The sequence below is a fragment of the Balearica regulorum genome, chromosome 15, assembly GCF_011004875.1.
Source record: "Balearica regulorum gibbericeps isolate bBalReg1 chromosome 15, bBalReg1.pri, whole genome shotgun sequence".
Lineage (NCBI taxonomy): Eukaryota > Metazoa > Chordata > Aves > Gruiformes > Gruidae > Balearica > Balearica regulorum.
Genome location: NC_046198.1, coordinates 11,319,550 through 11,335,298, shown reverse-complemented (window position 1 = coordinate 11,335,298; position 15,749 = coordinate 11,319,550). Strand labels below are relative to the sequence as shown.

Genomic DNA, 15,749 nt, shown 5'->3' with positions numbered 1-15,749 from the left:
TTCCCTCCCGGCGAGCCGCGCTTTCCGCCCTGCCCCGGCCGAAGCGGGGGGCGCGTACGGCGCTGAGCGTTTTCCTCAGGCACCTCAGGGGGACACCCCAGGGAGGCGGGGCCATGGGGCGGCCCGGGTGCGAGAGGCCCCGCGGGTGACGGCGGCGCGGAAGCTGCGGCCTCCGGCAGGTGAGCGGGGACCCGGGCCGGGGTCTGCCCACCGCTCCGCCGCCAGCACGGCCCGAGCCCCGGAGCTGCACCGGGGCTGGCGGGGCGGGGCCGGGCCGGGCCGGGCGGCCTCGCCCGGGTCTTCCGTAGGAGCTGACGGAAATTGTTGCTTCAGGGTAGCCCGGAGTGGGGGAGGGGCGGCTGTTGTCTCACTTTGCTGAGGAGAAGAACTGGTTCAGAGTGTGAGGCGGATGCAGTGCTCACCCCTGGGCCTGCTGGTGTCCCCAGGGCCGCATTGGGTGAGATCTTACCTCTTTCACGAGCTCGACAAAACTTACTTTTATCATCAAAGCGCAAAATGGCAAAGGGGCACAGAAATCTCAGGAGAAATACCTCTAACAGCTGTTTCGCTTTCTTTTTTCCCAGCGGTTCTCAGGACTTTGAAGTACCTACACGTTTGAGTGCTGGCAAACCCCATCCCTTGCCTTTTGCCTTCCTGGTTTCTGAGGCCATGCCCAAAGTGAAGAGGAGCAGGAAGCCTCCCCCGGATGGCTGGGAGCTGATTGAGCCAACGCTGGACGAGCTGGATCAGAAGATGAGAGAAGGTGAGCGGCAGAGCTGGACGTTCTCAGCAATGTGTCCCTGAAACAAACTCATCCTTAACTACTTCAGGAAGCACAGCTGCCCCTACAAACATAGATGGACCTTTTTTATATCTCTGCCTTGCAGTGATGCTGCAGACTGAGACTGGGCCAGTACTGGCCGCTTTTCTCTGGGTGTACACAGGTTACAGAGCACAGAGGTTTGGCGTACAGTTCTTTTAGGGCGTTCCACAGCCAAGCCCTTGCTGAAGCTCGCTGGTGTGTGTGTGGAGAGACTGGCAGTTCTTGTCCGTGCCGTTGCTCTGGTCTGATGAACCAGGGCAGCCATGAAGTCACACACTATCCCAGCGTGGGTCATGTCAACCCCACAGTCTTTCTGTTTTCATTTCCTAAAGAAGCTGTTCCAGGTCAGGTCCCTTTTGTTTGAATCTTCTCCCGTTAAGCTCGGTCTTATCTCTGTAATGTATTAAAGTTATGAATGTTCATTGCAAAGTGACTTAAGGAAGTTAGTTGGCTGCCTGAAACAGTCAGCTAAAACCTGGTATTTGTGTTCCCTCCCAGCGGAGACTGAGCCTCACGAAGGAAAGAGGAAAGTGGAATCCCTTTGGCCTATTTTCAGAATTCATCACCAGAAAACACGTTACATCTTTGATCTCTTCTATAAAAGAAAAGCTATCAGCAGAGGTGAGGAATGCAAATATTTTATCCTGGGCAGGGGAAAACAGAATGGAGTAAGATGTCCATTTGTGGATGCACCTGAGTCAGGGTGTTGGTGGGAAGGATCAGGTTTCTGGGGAGGGAAGGCTGGCAGCTGCCTGGCTTTAACTGCTCGTTACTACAGTTAGTAATTCCTGATAGTGAGTCCTCTAACACTTCCTGGGAGCTACCTGTGATGGTGTCTGCTCCTCTACAGAGCTCTATGAATACTGCATCAAGGAAGGATACGCTGACAAAAACCTGATTGCAAAGTGGAAGAAACAGGGTTATGAGAACCTCTGCTGCCTGCGGTGTATCCAGACACGGGACACCAACTTTGGAACCAACTGCATCTGCAGGGTCCCCAAAAGCAAGCTGGAAGTGGTGAGAGTTTTTAGTTTGTTCCTTGTCTGGCCCCTTGCAGTACCCGGTCTAACCCCTCCCAGACAGGGACAGTGCTGTTCTTTTGGGTAATTTCCTCTAGCACTAACATTTTCAATCTTTGCTGGTAGAGTTGGTATCTAAGTTGGTTCTAAAGTTACTGTCAGCTTTGGCATGCACTTGTTTAAAGTCGTTAAAGTACGGGAAACAACAGAAAACTAGACGGCAGAAACCCTTCCCATATAGACCCATTGTCTGCCGTGAGGCTCAAACCTGCTGGTCAGTCTGCTCGCGTGGCTTGGCTGAAATACCCGCCTCGTTTCTTTTTCAGGGGAGAATCATTGAATGCACTCACTGTGGATGCAGAGGCTGTTCTGGGTGAAGCCTTTAGCCATAAGACTACTTTTTGAACTCATACCTATCATCCTACACCATGGACTATTAGTGCAGTTGAAGCCACCTTCTGTGTGATTGGGTATTTCTGTATAGCCATTAAAACAGCAACGTATTCACCTGGATCATATATACAATGGTGGTTGTTTTGGAGTAGGTTTTTGTGTAGCCATTTATTTTAAAATAAAGTCTGCCCTCCTGAGAGAGTGGTGTGATCTTCTGACAAAACGTTTCTATGCCCCTCTTCTCCTCTTGGATGTGTTTTGGTTGGTTTTTGTTTGAAGGTTGTTCTAAACAGTGTGAGGTGTTCTAAATGTGGGTTGTTTTTTAACCAGCTCTTATCCCTCTTTCTGAACTAACTGAAGACTGTGTGGAAAGGAAATAATATGGTTCTCAAACATCCAGCCTGATTCAAGCTTTCCCCTGATCTTGTGTAGAAAGAAGCTAAATTTCTTTGGAACTCTCCGCTAAGGTTTTTAACCTGGAATTAGTGCGTAGATATGCTTAAGAATGCCAGCAGTCTATAGAAACTCACAGGTCACATGTTAAGTGTTTCTCCCTTGTTTAGCACGATAGCATATCTAATCCTCTGCAGTTTAAGGAAATTCACTGAACATGTATTTGATTCTCCTTATAACAGAGGACAAGTATTTTATTTAATAGCTACTGCAAGAGCTTGGATTCAAGGAAATGCAAAGCAGCTTCACTACAAGAAAGGAGCAAATTCCATGTTCTTCCAGCACAAGGAAGATGCAGGACTTCAGCGTCCTGCTCACTGTGACTTCTGTCCTGGCTGCTCCTGCACAGCCTCTTCCTCATTGTCACCTACCGCATGTTTAGCTGTTCTGTATTTCTGCCAGGGGTGGGGGGTCTCCTCTCCTGGCATTACTTTTAACCACCGATAGTAGTAGCCACGGAAACCATCAATTTTCTCCAGATATGGGTTCTTTGACTTATACTGCAAACAGAAGTGTAACAAACCAAGTTTCTGTTAGAAGAGAGCTCACTTGAATACCAGCATGCAATAGCTGCAAGCTGCTGCTAAAGAAACAGCTATTGAGTAACTGTCAGACAGATCAGACAAACCCAAAGGAAAAAGACTAGGGCAGAAATCTGCATTTCCCCTCCCCTGCTGGTGTCCTCTGTGATGACTTTGCACTGTGAGCAGTTGTGGCTACTTACCCTGTCAAATTTCGGAGGGTACTGTGCTGCAAACTCCAGCTGGCGTATGATAACTTCATTGGGAGGCACCTGGTTATTCCTCATGTCTCGTAGGATCTCTGTGAGGTAACTGTAATCCAGCTGCCTCACAGCAGCAGCAATGAGGGTGCTGTAGATAAACTTGTTGGGAGTTACTCCAGACCTCTGGAAACAACAAATGCTACAGTTAAACTTGTTTATCTGCTGACCAGCACGGGACTCCTAGAAGGAAAAGGCACGCTCTCACTCCCGAACCTGCATAGCAGCTGAGCTGGCACCTACTCTAGAGTTGCACATTCTTGGAGTGAGAACACAACTGCTCACCACAGAAACCTCAGCAGGTTTTTTTTATAAGCATTAATGCTTCACTTTGCCCCTTCCTGCAGCTCAAACCCTCAGCAGCAGAGTTTATTACCTTCAAATCTGAGAGTAACTGCAGTCCATCCTTCTCTCGGTGGCAAGCAATTGCCAAGTTACAAAAGGTCTGGAGGTTAGGAGATAGTCCCCTCTTCACCAGAGCTGGCAGCACACTCTGCAAGATACAAGTGTTGACATCAGTTTCCAAAAAGTCTCACTGTAGCTCTTCAGTCAGAGCTGGAGGTGCTAGAACAGAATTCATAACTACTTAGAAATTAACCTGAGCACTGGTTTGTGGAAAAGAGTGTGAGGTTCCCAGTTTCTATTGCGGATAGAGAAACAGGTCTCACAGCGAAACACAGGTAACGCTGGAGGCCTGAGACAAGGAGATGGTGACAGGGCTAGTTCTGAGTTGTTTCTCACCTTTGCTCCTTCTAGGTCTCCCTGTTTACTTTTCTTCCTTATTAAAGTGTTAAAGAAGGTCACATCTACTTTCACTTTATGCTCATCTACAAGTGTCAGCAAAGAGGACTCCGAGGGGCTTTGGGGTTCCACCAGCTCAGCCAGTAATGTAAATGTTTTAATGTTGGGTTCTGCACCGTCCTCTTTCATTTTATTCATGAAGCCCTCCACATCCCCCATCAAAGCCAGTCTGTGGGACGGTGTGGCCACTGTCCCCAAGGAAACCATGGCTGCGTCAGGCATCCTGGAATCCAGCAGGTTGGGCAGGTTGCAGAAATGCTGCTTCTGGCTTAGGCATCCTTGTTGCTGCTTCATCTTGTTCTGGCCTCTCCTCATCAGTGCTCCGGTTCCACTGTGAGCTGTGCTGGGGCTGTTGAGAGCAGCTGCTTCTGTTTCAGCCTGATTCACATCTTCATTTTGTTGCTGGATCAGTTCTTGAGGCTGCACTGAACTCTCGTGAAATAACTGCTTTTCCATGGCTTCCACATCCAGCTGGACAGCAGTTGCACACTCTGATCCCTTCTTCCTCTGACTTGGCACCTTTTTCTTCAGCCTCCCGGGTGTAAGCCTTAGCTGCGATGAGTTCTCGTGGGTGGGTCTGAGCAGGAGTTCAGAAGCCACGACCGGATCACCTATTCCACAGTCTCTTGCAGCACGCAGCATCAAATTGTAAGTGTGGCTGTTGGCCTTTATTCCTAGTTTAGTCATTTGTTTCCAAACCTGAAGAGGGAAAAATTAACACCAGATGTAGGTGACACTAAATAACAGGAGCGTTTCTAGCAGGTTGTAAGTGTCTCTACCACGGCCACTGTTACGGTATCTACTTGTAGAAAAGGAGGGAGTTTACAGCACAACGGAGTGAGATGCCACTGGACAGTGAACTGCCATATTGAGCTAGTCCAGTCCTGTGAGATCATCCAGGGTGGTTCACCAGTGTACGAGACGTCCCGATGGAGGCCCAGGTTACAGAACTTGTCCTAGGAGGAGATGAACTACTCCTATTTCATCAGCTCTGAACAACCTGCTGCCTTATGTGCGTTCAAGTGATGAGTTACAATACAAAAGTGTTTTTTCCTCCCCACGTAGAACATGAAGACAAACCTGTAAGGCGTATCGGAAGCCATTTTCGCTGTCCTTTATGCAGCTCATGAGAAGGAAACTGAAAGTCTCAGCTGTGAGAATGTGGCCCTTCTGCACAATTTCCTAAAAGAGCAGAGAGAGCAGTTACCCACACAGTCTGTCACAACTGGCTCTGAAGCTCCAATACAACTGTTGTCTTCTGGGCATGCAGCAACAACAAAGCATAGGGTGAGCTGACAGTGCTGTGGGCAGAACGATTGCTCTAGGAGAGAAAGAGCACCAAAATGCCTGTGTAGATCCTGGCTTCTCCCTGGTGGGAGCTACAGGGGATTTGCAGACAGGAACAGGAATTCTTTTAGCTATGCCTGGACTGGCTCTTCTGAGGAGAGCTGCTGTAAGAGCTCTAAAAGGAACTAGGTATCAATACATGGATCTTCAAAATGAACCAAGACAGACATAGTAGCTGTGAACCGTCCAGAACTTTTCTTTCTTAAGTCTTTAACACCCTTGACCAGAGTTTTAAGGCCAACCTCTGCAGCTGCCTCCCTTTATGTACTTAAGCTTAATGTTTGGTATGTACTGAGACAATTTCATTGTATGAGACCAAGGATTGATAAAATATAAACACGTGATCTGTAGTTACTTCTGCTACAAATTAAATAAAGCCTGTGCAATATGGCAACTTCCAGGAGCTTTAACCAGAGCAGAATACGCTTAACACAAGAGAAGTCACATCTTTACCTTCAGTACATCAAAGCACATCCTGAGATCTGAGCACAGGGCGCAGACCTTCAGCAGCGCGTGGTAGGTGATCAGGTTCAGCTCTTCATTTTTGTTCTTTAGCTGCTGCCGTAATTTGAGAGCGCTCTGCAGGCCCGAGTCCTTCCAGGGCGATTCGGCGCAGGCATTGAACAGGGCTGTGTAAGTGGCCTCGGTGGGGGTTAAGCCTCGTTTTTTCATCTGAGGAGAAAGAAGAATTGTAACTGGCTTTTAGGGAAAGACTTCTAGAATTTCATAATTTGGTTTTAAGAGTTTCAGGCTAAGACGACACTAACTCAAAGGCATTTTAGAGACAAAGTAACGTGATCGCATACTTGGAACGGTTTTAGCTTAGAAAACACAGTGAACTTCTGAGAGAGGAGAGAATGGAAACCTACGTCATTGTAGAGCCTGAACGCCTTTTTCACATAGCCAGCCCTGCCGCAGCCGCCAATTAGAACAGTGTAATTGCTTTCTTCCGGCTGCACGCGCTCTTCCTTCAGCATCTGCACGTCAAACAGCTCCAGAGCCTCCGCCAGCTACAGGGAAGAGGAAAATCCGTGATGAGACAACAACAGAATCAATTACAATGGGTGTAGATACATGCAGCCGTGGGTAGGCTCTGGTGGAAGTCCTACAGAGCACAGGATTCCTCACAAATCTTACTTTACTTCTTGCCATAAAGACGCTAAGCGAGCACGTAGGACGATACAGACGGGGCAGCGTTGCAGAGCTGCACCTTTCATCAACGCTCTTAAAACCCAAATGAGCCAAGAACCGGGAACGAACCTTATCGTCTCTGATGAGAGCCTTGCATCGTAAGAAGTACCAGTACGGGGTGTTCTTACGACCGCGTCGAGGTTTTCTTTCCACTTCATCCTCTCCCTCTTCTTGAAGCTTTAAATTGTGAGAGCGTGATGTGGTTTTGTGATAATATTTTCTAGAAGAAAATTTAGCAGACAGCGTCCCGAACTCCACGCCTTCATCCTCCTCCTCCTCCTCCTCCTCCCCAACAGCTTCAGCGCAGCTGCCAGCATCGATCTCTCTCGGGTCGCTACCGGGCAGCTTGCAGGACGCCTGCGACGAGCTGCACGGCCTCCAGCCCGGCAGCGGCCCCTGGCCTGGGGGCCGGAGCAGACGCGGCGCCCTCCCGGGCTGCTCGGGGGCTGCCCACCGCCCCCGCGGGACAGGGGAGGAGGCCCACCGGCACCGCGAGGCGAGCGGCCCCAGGGGGACGAGGAGCCGCATGGACCTCATGATGTGCCCGCGGCCACCGGCAGGGACCGGCCCCGGGGCGACACCGGCCCCGCTCCCCTCACCTCAGCCGCGGCGCCTGCGCGGGCGGAAGGGGCGGGAGCGGAGCCGACCGGCGCGCTCTGATTGGCAGGGGCGCGCGCGCTGCCCGTTGGGCGGTGGGGTCGGAGGTGACTCCCGCCATTCCGCGGGCGGGCGGCGCGGGGCGGCGAGGTGCTGCCGCCGCCGCCTCCCCTCTCCTCAGGCGCTGCCGGCGCGGAGCGGAGCGGGCCGGGCCGGGCCAGCCCGGGCCCGGCCGCCCGCTGCCACCACCACCACCACCATACCTCCCCTTCCTTCCCGCTGCCGCCGCCCCCCAGCCGCCACCATGCAGGAGCTCATCGCCAGCGTGGACCACATCAAGTTCGACCTGGAACTGGCTGTGGAGCAGCAGCTGGGGGCGCAGCCGCTCCCCTTCCCCGGCATGGACAGTGCGTGCGGGCACCGGGCGCTGCGCGGCTCCCTCCTCCCCGGGGTGCTGGGGGCCGGCTCTTGTCCCCTGTCCCCGGAGCCGTCGGCGGGGCTGGGGCCGTGTCGGCTCCCGACCGGGGGCGGCTGGGGGGCTGGGAGTGGGGGGAGGGAGGTTTCCGAGGGTCTGAGCGCTTTGCTGAGGTCTTATCCTTAGATCCGCCCAACTTCTGCTTTCCCTGTGGCACTTCTGTCGCAATCCAGGTGTTTTTCTTTCCTAATTAATGAAAGCTGCAGTTAGTACCCAAGCAGGCTGGAAAATGAAAGTTGAGGCATTATCGTGAATAAACGTCACTTTCCTGCACAGTGCTTTATTATTTATGCCATTCCCTTTTGATAAATGAGGCATTTTGATGGCAGGGAGACCTCATCTTTAGGTATATTCGTGGCCTAGTCTCTCAACCTTTTCCTTCGGTCTAATAACCTGACATAGGTAGTGTCAGGAGACTCTTAGTTTGCTGAAATTTTCTGGCTGGGCTACTAAACTTGTGTTTTAACTCCCTCGAATGTTGTGGTTCCTGTTGGTCAGGATCAGCAGGGCATAACACACTGATGGTTGTTTCAGACTGTTGTGGTCAAAAAATGCAAGTCTGTCATTGCCAGGCCTGTAGATACAGGCTTCACTGACAAGATTGACTTAACAGCAGAGGAAGACCCAGTCAATTAAACCTACATAGCTGAAAAGCAAAACCACCACCACCAAACCTCTGCAAATTCCCCTTGGTGTCTCCCAAGAACAATACAGATATTTGCGAGGGCCAGACTTGAACAAGGAACTTGTGTGGAAAGTAAATTCCCCAAACCAAAACGCTGCTTTTCTTCTGATGTTGAAGAACAGATTGTCTTTCTGGGGAAGGAAATATTTCAAAAGTTGCCACAAAATTTTGTTAAAATTAATTATATTTCTTTGTTCTCTTTACAGAGTCAGGCGCAGCTGTCTGTGAATTTTTTTTAAAAGCGGCCTGTGGAAAAGGCAAGTAGTATTTCTAATAAATTATGCTTATATGGATGGAGGGGAGAAAACTAGATTTGCTAGTGCTGTCTACAGTACTTGTCTTTTTTGTGAAGACAGGGGGATAACCTAGATAGAGGATAAAACCAAAGAATTTTGGAATAACTGCAGGATGGTAAATTAATGGTATTTTTTAAAGAAGTTGGGAGGTGAATAAGCAAAGCTACCGGTACAGGAAGGCTTGAACTTATCGCAAGCAGACCTTGCTGTGGAAGTGCAACTATTAGTTGCTGTGGGTTGTGCTTGCCGGGATTAAGAGTCTACGTTGCTTAGCTTGTTAGAGAGTAAGATAAGACTTGTCCCTAGTGGCCATTGCCACTAAAGGCTAAATTCATAAGAAAAAGTGATGCCTTCTGAACCCTCTCCTGCAGAGAGGAATGAAGTGTTGCTGTTGCCCTGTGCTTTCTTGTGCCGCAGATTTTAATTGTTCTTTTTTTCCCTTCTCCTTGCCCCATCCATCCGCAGGAGGCATGTGCCCGTTTCGACACATCAGTGGGGAAAAGACAGTTGTTTGTAAACACTGGCTACGAGGACTGTGCAAAAAGGGAGACCAGTGCGAGTTTCTGCATGAGTACGACATGACCAAGATGCCTGAGTGTTACTTCTACTCCAAATTTGGTAAGGGACATTGTAGCTCCTACTTAGCGTTCCCTGCTGGCATGGGAGTCCGGTGAAGAGGATCCTGGTGCATCCCTCTCATCCGTCTTCAGAGCATTACAGTTCTTCTGTGCCTGATCATATCGTTAGATTAATTTTTCAGATCTGCTTAGCCCTTCGTCTTACTATCCCCCTAAATTTGTGACGTATTGTAGATGTCATCTCTCTCAAGAGCTTGTCCCTTGGGGGAAGAGGGGGGAGGTTCAAGTTCTTACTGGGTTTTGTGCCTTATGTTCTGTGTTGGGTATGAGATGACTAGGCTGAGCAGTTGGTCTTTGCATGACTCTTATTTTGGGGAGTTGATGAGCAGCAGAGGGCATGGGGGTGCAAAACTTTTATGCACTTGCTTTCCAGCTCTGGAGATCTGGACATAATGAGGCAACTTGCTGTCAGAAACTTACAGTCTTGTAGGTTTCCTTGGATTGAGGTTAGTGTGCAATTTGTAGTTTCTCCACACTTCTGGTGCACTAAATGTTTGGTTTTTGTTATCATGACTGCTCTTTCAAATTTAGTTTCTGCGTTGTTTTTAAAAGCACACATAAATAATCCAGTCTGGTAGAACTTAACTCACCAGGGGTGAGTCCTTGGTGTTTTTCATCTAGGTTAAGGCAGACAGTAAGACTGTTGTGCCTGAACTTACAAATGTTGGTAACAGCTTTGTGGGAGCTACGTGATCCAGGTAACGTTTTGAGAGTCATTTGATCTTGAACCTGCACAATTGACTAAGAAGTGTGTTTGCCTTTGGTACAGGGGAATGCAGTAACAAAGAATGTCCATTCTTGCACATTGACCCGGAATCTAAGATCAAAGACTGTCCCTGGTATGACAGAGGCTTCTGTAAACATGGTATGTACGTCGCACAGTTGCAGCTTCTGTGGCTGTAAATTGAGGGTAGAGTGTTGCTATTCTTTCTTTGCATGATCTGCTTGTATGCTTGCTACTACTGAGCGCTGGGGTATGTATAAAAACAGAATGTGAACTACTAAGCTTTGTGTTGCAGGTCCCCTCTGCAGACACCGGCACACTCGGAGAGTCATTTGTGTGAATTACCTAGTAGGATTCTGTCCAGAGGGACCTACCTGTAAATTCATGCAGTGAGTATGCTTCCAGGCTTGTCCTGGAATCTTGTGTTTCCCTTGTAATCGGGTCTATGTCAAATGAGGGTGCTCCAGTGCTTCCCAATGGCTTTGGAGATTTGGCCAACGTTTAGTTGCACCGATTTGAGGATATGGGGCAGGGCCTCTGCAGGGAGTTTCCAGTAAGACTCTGGACTGGTGATCACTTGCCATCAGTGCAGTGGGATCACATGGGTTTATATTCCAGAAGACTTCCCAGGTAGAGGGGTATGCTGCATACCAGATTGTCATTTTTAATACGTAATTGCTGAGCATCAGAATGCAGAGAAGTGAGAAGGGAGGGCTCTGTTTCCTATGAGCCAGATTTAATTGGCTGAGTGTTTATTTTGTTGTTTGGAGTTACTTGACTGAGCTGATGGTAAAATGTTGCCATATGATTTGAGAATCAATTTTCTTGTTTCCATCTAAACCAGCCCTCGGTTTGAACTGCCAATGGGAACCACAGAGCAACCACCACTGCCTCAACCGACACAAACACAGCAAAAGGTACACGATTCCCCTGCCTCCCCTACATGCCCACCCTCAAAGCATTTCCCACAGTGCTTTAAAAGAGGGTGTGTTGTCTAGCGATCAAAACTGGACACCTGGGCTCTTGGATCTGGCTTGCTGGAAAGTCTTGGAGAAATACTCACTGAATGAGAGAAAACCTTTCCTATTTTACAGCAGGGTTTGATATTTTGTAATTAAGAACTTGGAGACGAAGCCTAATAAACTGCAAAGCGCTGTCCCTTCTCTCTCCTCCTCCCAGCCCTCTAATGTCCACAATTTGATCACAACGGACTGCTGCTGCCTTTGTCCTGGGACCACAGTGTTTTGCTTTGTTCTGTTTCTCCCCTCCCCTTGGTTAACCAGTATTGTCCTCAGCTCGGAGGCCAGCAGTGGTGGTTCTGTGGCTTGGGGTGCTGCCTGGAAGGGAGGGTGCTATGCAAGAATTAAGCAGTGAGCAACCCTGAGTGCCATTACAGTGCCGAAAGTCCTACGATTGCTCCAACTTTACATGGAGATCGAGTCACAGAACACTCCCACATTACACATAGAAGCACATCATACGTGGTTGTGCAGCAATCTGCCAGTTTTTGTAATCTGCGTGACATCTGTCAGTGATGGCAATGATATTTTAGCAGCTTAAACCTACTCTCCAAAACTGCTTTCCAGAGAAAAGCAGGATCGCTGGGCTTTGTAAGCCTCAGTGCTTGATTTCTTCTCTCTGGTGCTCCAGCTGGCAGAGCACCCACACAGATTTGGAGGAAAATTGATCATTTGATATATGGAGTGCTCTTATCTCTTCTTAACAAAATAACAACCATAAAGGTCTTTATCCTTGATACACTTAACGAGTCAGAACTCTTCTCCTAACCAATAGAGAACACCCCAAGTCATCGGAGTCATGCAGTCTCAAAATAACAACACTGGGAACAGAGGACCCCGGCCGTTGGAGCAGGTCACCTGCTACAAGGTAATTCAGAGGGGAGAAAGCAGAGGGTACTGGATTTAAGAAGTACAAAGTGCGTGTCACCTGGACTACAGCATGCTGCTTTGCTGCTGCTTGCTTGTCAGGGGCAAAGGAATGGACTGTTGTGATGAGGGGTGTTGGTCCGGCAAAAGGTGTTTTCACAGTGTGAACAGGTTCACGAAATGTGAACGCTGTGCTCCACAGACATTGCATTTTGGTGCGTGGATATTAGCATTGAGTTCTGAGGCCTCTAGTCGCTGGTTTGCCATGGACTTGCTGTGACAATTAACGCTGCTGTAGGACAGACTTTGCTTGTCTGCTAATGAACAGGAAACCCTACCTCAATGACAGTTAAAGGAGACTGCTTAACTGTACATTTCAAAATAAGAGCTAATACTAGTTTTTGTCTCATGAGTTAATTTGCTTATCCTTGGTGATTGTAGAAAGATTTTCTTCTCCCCTGTTAGCATGGAAGGTCCTTGTGAGCAACAGAAATTGAATATGCAAAGGCTGTTCAGTATTTCAGCTAAAAATGCACCTCGTTGCTATCAAACCAAGGAATGAGCTGTTCACCTTGGTTGTTCATCAAGGAGCACCAGTAAAACTTTGACACAATTGAGTTTCCATCTCGTTTATTTTTCCACAAAAGCCCCGACCCTAGCCACTAGAAAAGGGCAAAGAATTTTCTTGTCCCATCAGTTTTGACAGTTGCATCGCTGTATGTGCCAATTTCTGTGCCTTAGCTGCTTGTTTGGGTAAAAATTACTGTGATTGGACAGGGATATTAAGTAGCTGAATCCATTTCACTGAAAACCTTTAATGGCTGCTTATTATTTCAGTTGCAAGTAAATTACATATCTGGAGAATGGTGTAGCATCAGATACTGGCATTTCTCTCTGGGCTTGAAAGCTTCAAGGTGCAAAGTCATCAATCTCTTGTTCAGATGCCCTTTTCTCTGTGAAATTCAGGATAGCCGATCAGGAGCGCCTCCGTACATCTCTGCCGTAGTGCACATCAGATGGAGTAGTCCTGGAGGCCTCAAACATTGAAATTCTCCTTGTGTGTTACAGCCTTTTGCTGTTTGTAGTGGTACACAGAAAGCTCTCTCCTTCGTAGTGCATTACAATGACATGGCGTCGGGTTGCTGCTGGCACAGAAGCAGCTTTTGCTCCAAGGAGTAGAACCAGCTCTTAAATCATGTCCCTTGTGACACCACATTTCACTTCACTTGCTAAATGCCGCAACTTCCATATGCAGAAAAGCTTCCAAATCCAAACAGTTGCCAGCTACCTTAATAAAGGCAGCTAGAGGAAAAAAAAGCTGTAACTGTGTAATAATTCCTCTCTCTCTTTCTCTTTCAGTGTGGTGAAAAAGGTCATTATGCCAACAGATGCACCAAAGGACATCTGGCCTTTCTCAGTGGACAGTGAAAGAGCAGAACGAAGAGTGCAGGGGAGCTATTGACACTGAGAAAAGGTTTCTGCCTAGCACTATGTCTTGAACTATTAATCAGGTTGTTTTTTAATGCCATTACTGAAAGAACTGGTCAGAGGCTGGCTGCTGCTAAGCAACATTTTTGTAATTGTCCACAACTTTTTTTTATGTTTTAACCTTTTTAAAATAGATTTTGGCCTCCGCCTGTTTTCATTGAGCCCTGCTGAAAGGTAGATCTAAAAGCAAATAGATATGCAAACCCCTCATCGGTGCAGCACTCTACATAAACACATCTTACGCCAGTGTTTCTTTAAAGTGTTTCCCTTCTGCCACTTCTCTTTGGAGAACCTGCAGCATTTCAGCCCTCCCTGTGGAAGCAGGGAAACTAACACTTGAAATGCATTTCCTTCAGTGAGGAAGCAGAGGTTCTGCTGTCCTGTAACTCTTAAAAAGCAAAGTCCTGTTCCCAGATCTAGCCTGTCGTAGGCGGTAAGCTTGTCCTGGTGGCTGGCTGACTTAACGCACCATGTATATCAGGCTGTAAAACTCTCGTCCATTTGCTTTGTTTCTGTGCTTCTTGCTATACTGAAGGTTCGAAATTAATCTTCTGGGTGAGAACCGATCAAGGGGAGAGTAAATTGGCATTTCTATGGTTAGCCAAACAACGAGGAAGAGTGATTGTAGGAAAGCCGCATCTGTGCTCATTTTCCATTTGCAAAAAGCAGGGAAGGAAATGAACATGGCGTGAAGAATAGAAGAGCCTTGTCTCAGCCCCCATCGTCCAGCTCAGACTGAGCAGGTATTTCCATAGCCTAGGGAAGACCAGGAAGTGGAGATGTGTATTCTTGTGGAACACTGCTTTTAAAAGTGGTAGAGCATTCTTCTGAGAACAATTTTTGCAAGCCAAAACCCATTCATTTTGTGAGAAAACTATTTCAAAAGGGCCAATGATAAAATGTGAATTAAAAAAAAAAAAATTGCACCTACAATGTGAGCCTTATTGATTATAACCCATCTCTCATTTGCTGACTGCCTTTATACTTTGTTTTTATTGAAATGTACTGATGGAAAAAGCTGGCTGTGAATTTATTTTTGTTTAAGACCAAGGTAACATGACAAGATTGAGAAGTGACCAGAGGCTGTGTTGGTTTGAATAACTGCAGTTATTTCACTACGGAGAGTTGGAGTCAGTCAAAATAAAAGTTTCAAATCTAAGTGATGATGGTCTGACAGACCATCAGAGACCTTGTCATGTGCTGTGCCCCCAGGGGCTGAACAGCGGCCAAAGACGTGCTGCCTGTGTGGAGCCAGGCACGTGGAAAGGGAGCCACAGCCTTCGGCATCTGGCTGCCTTCCCCCTCTAGTTCAGTTCATGGTCTTCACCCCCTGAACGCACGTTTTTCTGAAACTGAAAGCTCCCGAGTGATTCTTCACACCCCCTACGAAGGGGGTTTCATTGTCCACACTATTCAGAGAAGGGCAGCACGGTTTCAAGTGCCAGCAGGTAGTGTCGTGACAGCGGGATGTACGTGCTTAGGGGTGCGAGGAAGGTCATCAGCTGGGCCCATCCATGGGTGCCCAGCTCCTTGCTGCTGCGTTTATCACAGTGTCTCCTGTTAAACATCTCACCACTGCATTTACATTTTCCTTCAGTTTAACTTCATGGACCTTTGTTAAATTAAAAGTGTTTTAAGCTTATACCCGTTCAGAAAAACCTTCCTGCTACTTTTAGTAATGAAAGTAGGTAGAGTTTTCATAGAAATAGGTTGTCAGAGGTAAGAAGTATTAAAATCCCCATGATAGAATGAGTTGCAGATCTCAAAGCTAAACCCCTTTCCTCTGAGGCAGCGCTCTGCAATGATCGAACTGCCCAAACACCTACAGCCCCCAGGTGACAGCCTGAGGATCAAACACACCAACAAGCCTCTCAAAGCTCAGACACTGTTCTTTAAAATCAGAATTTTATATCCTTTCAGCTAGTTGTCCAGCCTGTACATACTGGCCATTAAGAAGCAATCCAATGCTTTTTACCTCTGTGAAACAGTTAAACAGGAATCAACTGTATTAGTTTCCTGAGTTCATAGCACAGCCCAAGCAGCAAACGTTTTCCCACCCATCTCTGAACTTAACCTTGAGGGGTGAAACTCTTAAGAAGATAAACTCACTTGCACAGTACAATTTAAGTCAGTTATGAGAGTGTCAGCTCAG

At 47.8% G+C, this 15,749-nt stretch overlaps 3 protein-coding genes across 4 annotated transcripts; 2 read left to right on the top strand and 1 right to left on the bottom strand.

The window, feature by feature from the left end:
- Positions 1–69: 69 nt before the first annotated feature.
- BUD31 (BUD31 spliceosome associated protein) lies at positions 70–2,434 on the top strand. Of its 2 annotated transcripts, none has more exons than XM_075767534.1 (5): positions 70–179; positions 585–763; positions 1,322–1,444; positions 1,674–1,840; positions 2,169–2,434. In XM_075767534.1, the coding sequence occupies exons 2-5, from the start codon at positions 670–672 to the stop codon at positions 2,217–2,219; spliced, it is 435 nt and encodes a 144-aa protein (XP_075623649.1). In that variant the 5' UTR covers positions 70–179; positions 585–669; the 3' UTR covers positions 2,220–2,434. The 2 variants fall into 2 exon arrangements, with proteins under 2 accessions (XP_075623649.1, XP_075623650.1); XM_075767535.1 differs by lacking the exon at positions 70–179 and adding an exon at positions 345–457.
- Positions 2,435–2,850: 416 nt separating this feature from the next.
- PTCD1 (pentatricopeptide repeat domain 1) lies at positions 2,851–7,435 on the bottom strand. The gene is made up of 8 exons (XM_010302650.2): positions 6,878–7,435; positions 6,487–6,627; positions 6,071–6,289; positions 5,351–5,452; positions 4,211–4,969; positions 3,846–3,962; positions 3,413–3,595; positions 2,851–3,188 (listed from the first exon to the last, which is right to left on the bottom strand). The coding sequence occupies exons 1-8, from the start codon at positions 7,343–7,345 to the stop codon at positions 3,003–3,005; spliced, it is 2,175 nt and encodes a 724-aa protein (XP_010300952.2). The 5' UTR covers positions 7,346–7,435; the 3' UTR covers positions 2,851–3,002.
- Positions 7,436–7,507: 72 nt separating this feature from the next.
- On the top strand, positions 7,508–14,615 carry CPSF4 (cleavage and polyadenylation specific factor 4). The gene is made up of 8 exons (XM_075767532.1): positions 7,508–7,812; positions 8,772–8,822; positions 9,327–9,479; positions 10,269–10,364; positions 10,519–10,612; positions 11,068–11,140; positions 12,018–12,110; positions 13,469–14,615. The coding sequence occupies exons 1-8, from the start codon at positions 7,710–7,712 to the stop codon at positions 13,535–13,537; spliced, it is 732 nt and encodes a 243-aa protein (XP_075623647.1). The 5' UTR covers positions 7,508–7,709; the 3' UTR covers positions 13,538–14,615.
- The last annotated feature ends 1,134 nt before the right edge of the window (positions 14,616–15,749 follow it).

Excerpts from the sequence above, each read along its gene's own strand:
- PTCD1 (XM_010302650.2), bottom strand. The coding sequence starts at position 7,345 with ATGAGGTCCATGCGGCTCCTCGTCCCCCTGGGGCCGCTCGCCTCGCGG. Across the intron at positions 6,628-6,877 it reads CTCTCATCAGAGACGATAAG|CTGGCGGAGGCTCTGGAGCT; the intron begins GTTCGTTCCCGG and ends TCTTCCCTGTAG. Across the intron at positions 4,970-5,350 it reads GCTTCCGATACGCCTTACAG|GTTTGGAAACAAATGACTAA; the intron begins GTTTGTCTTCAT and ends TTCCCTCTTCAG.
- CPSF4 (XM_075767532.1), top strand. The coding sequence starts at position 7,710 with ATGCAGGAGCTCATCGCCAGCGTGGACCACATCAAGTTCGACCTGGAA. Across the intron at positions 7,813-8,771 it reads CCCCTTCCCCGGCATGGACA|AGTCAGGCGCAGCTGTCTGT; the intron begins GTGCGTGCGGGC and ends TTCTCTTTACAG. Across the intron at positions 12,111-13,468 it reads AGCAGGTCACCTGCTACAAG|TGTGGTGAAAAAGGTCATTA; the intron begins GTAATTCAGAGG and ends TTTCTCTTTCAG.
- BUD31 (XM_075767534.1), top strand. The coding sequence starts at position 670 with ATGCCCAAAGTGAAGAGGAGCAGGAAGCCTCCCCCGGATGGCTGGGAG. Across the intron at positions 764-1,321 it reads GGATCAGAAGATGAGAGAAG|CGGAGACTGAGCCTCACGAA; the intron begins GTGAGCGGCAGA and ends GTTCCCTCCCAG. Across the intron at positions 1,841-2,168 it reads CCAAAAGCAAGCTGGAAGTG|GGGAGAATCATTGAATGCAC; the intron begins GTGAGAGTTTTT and ends TTTCTTTTTCAG.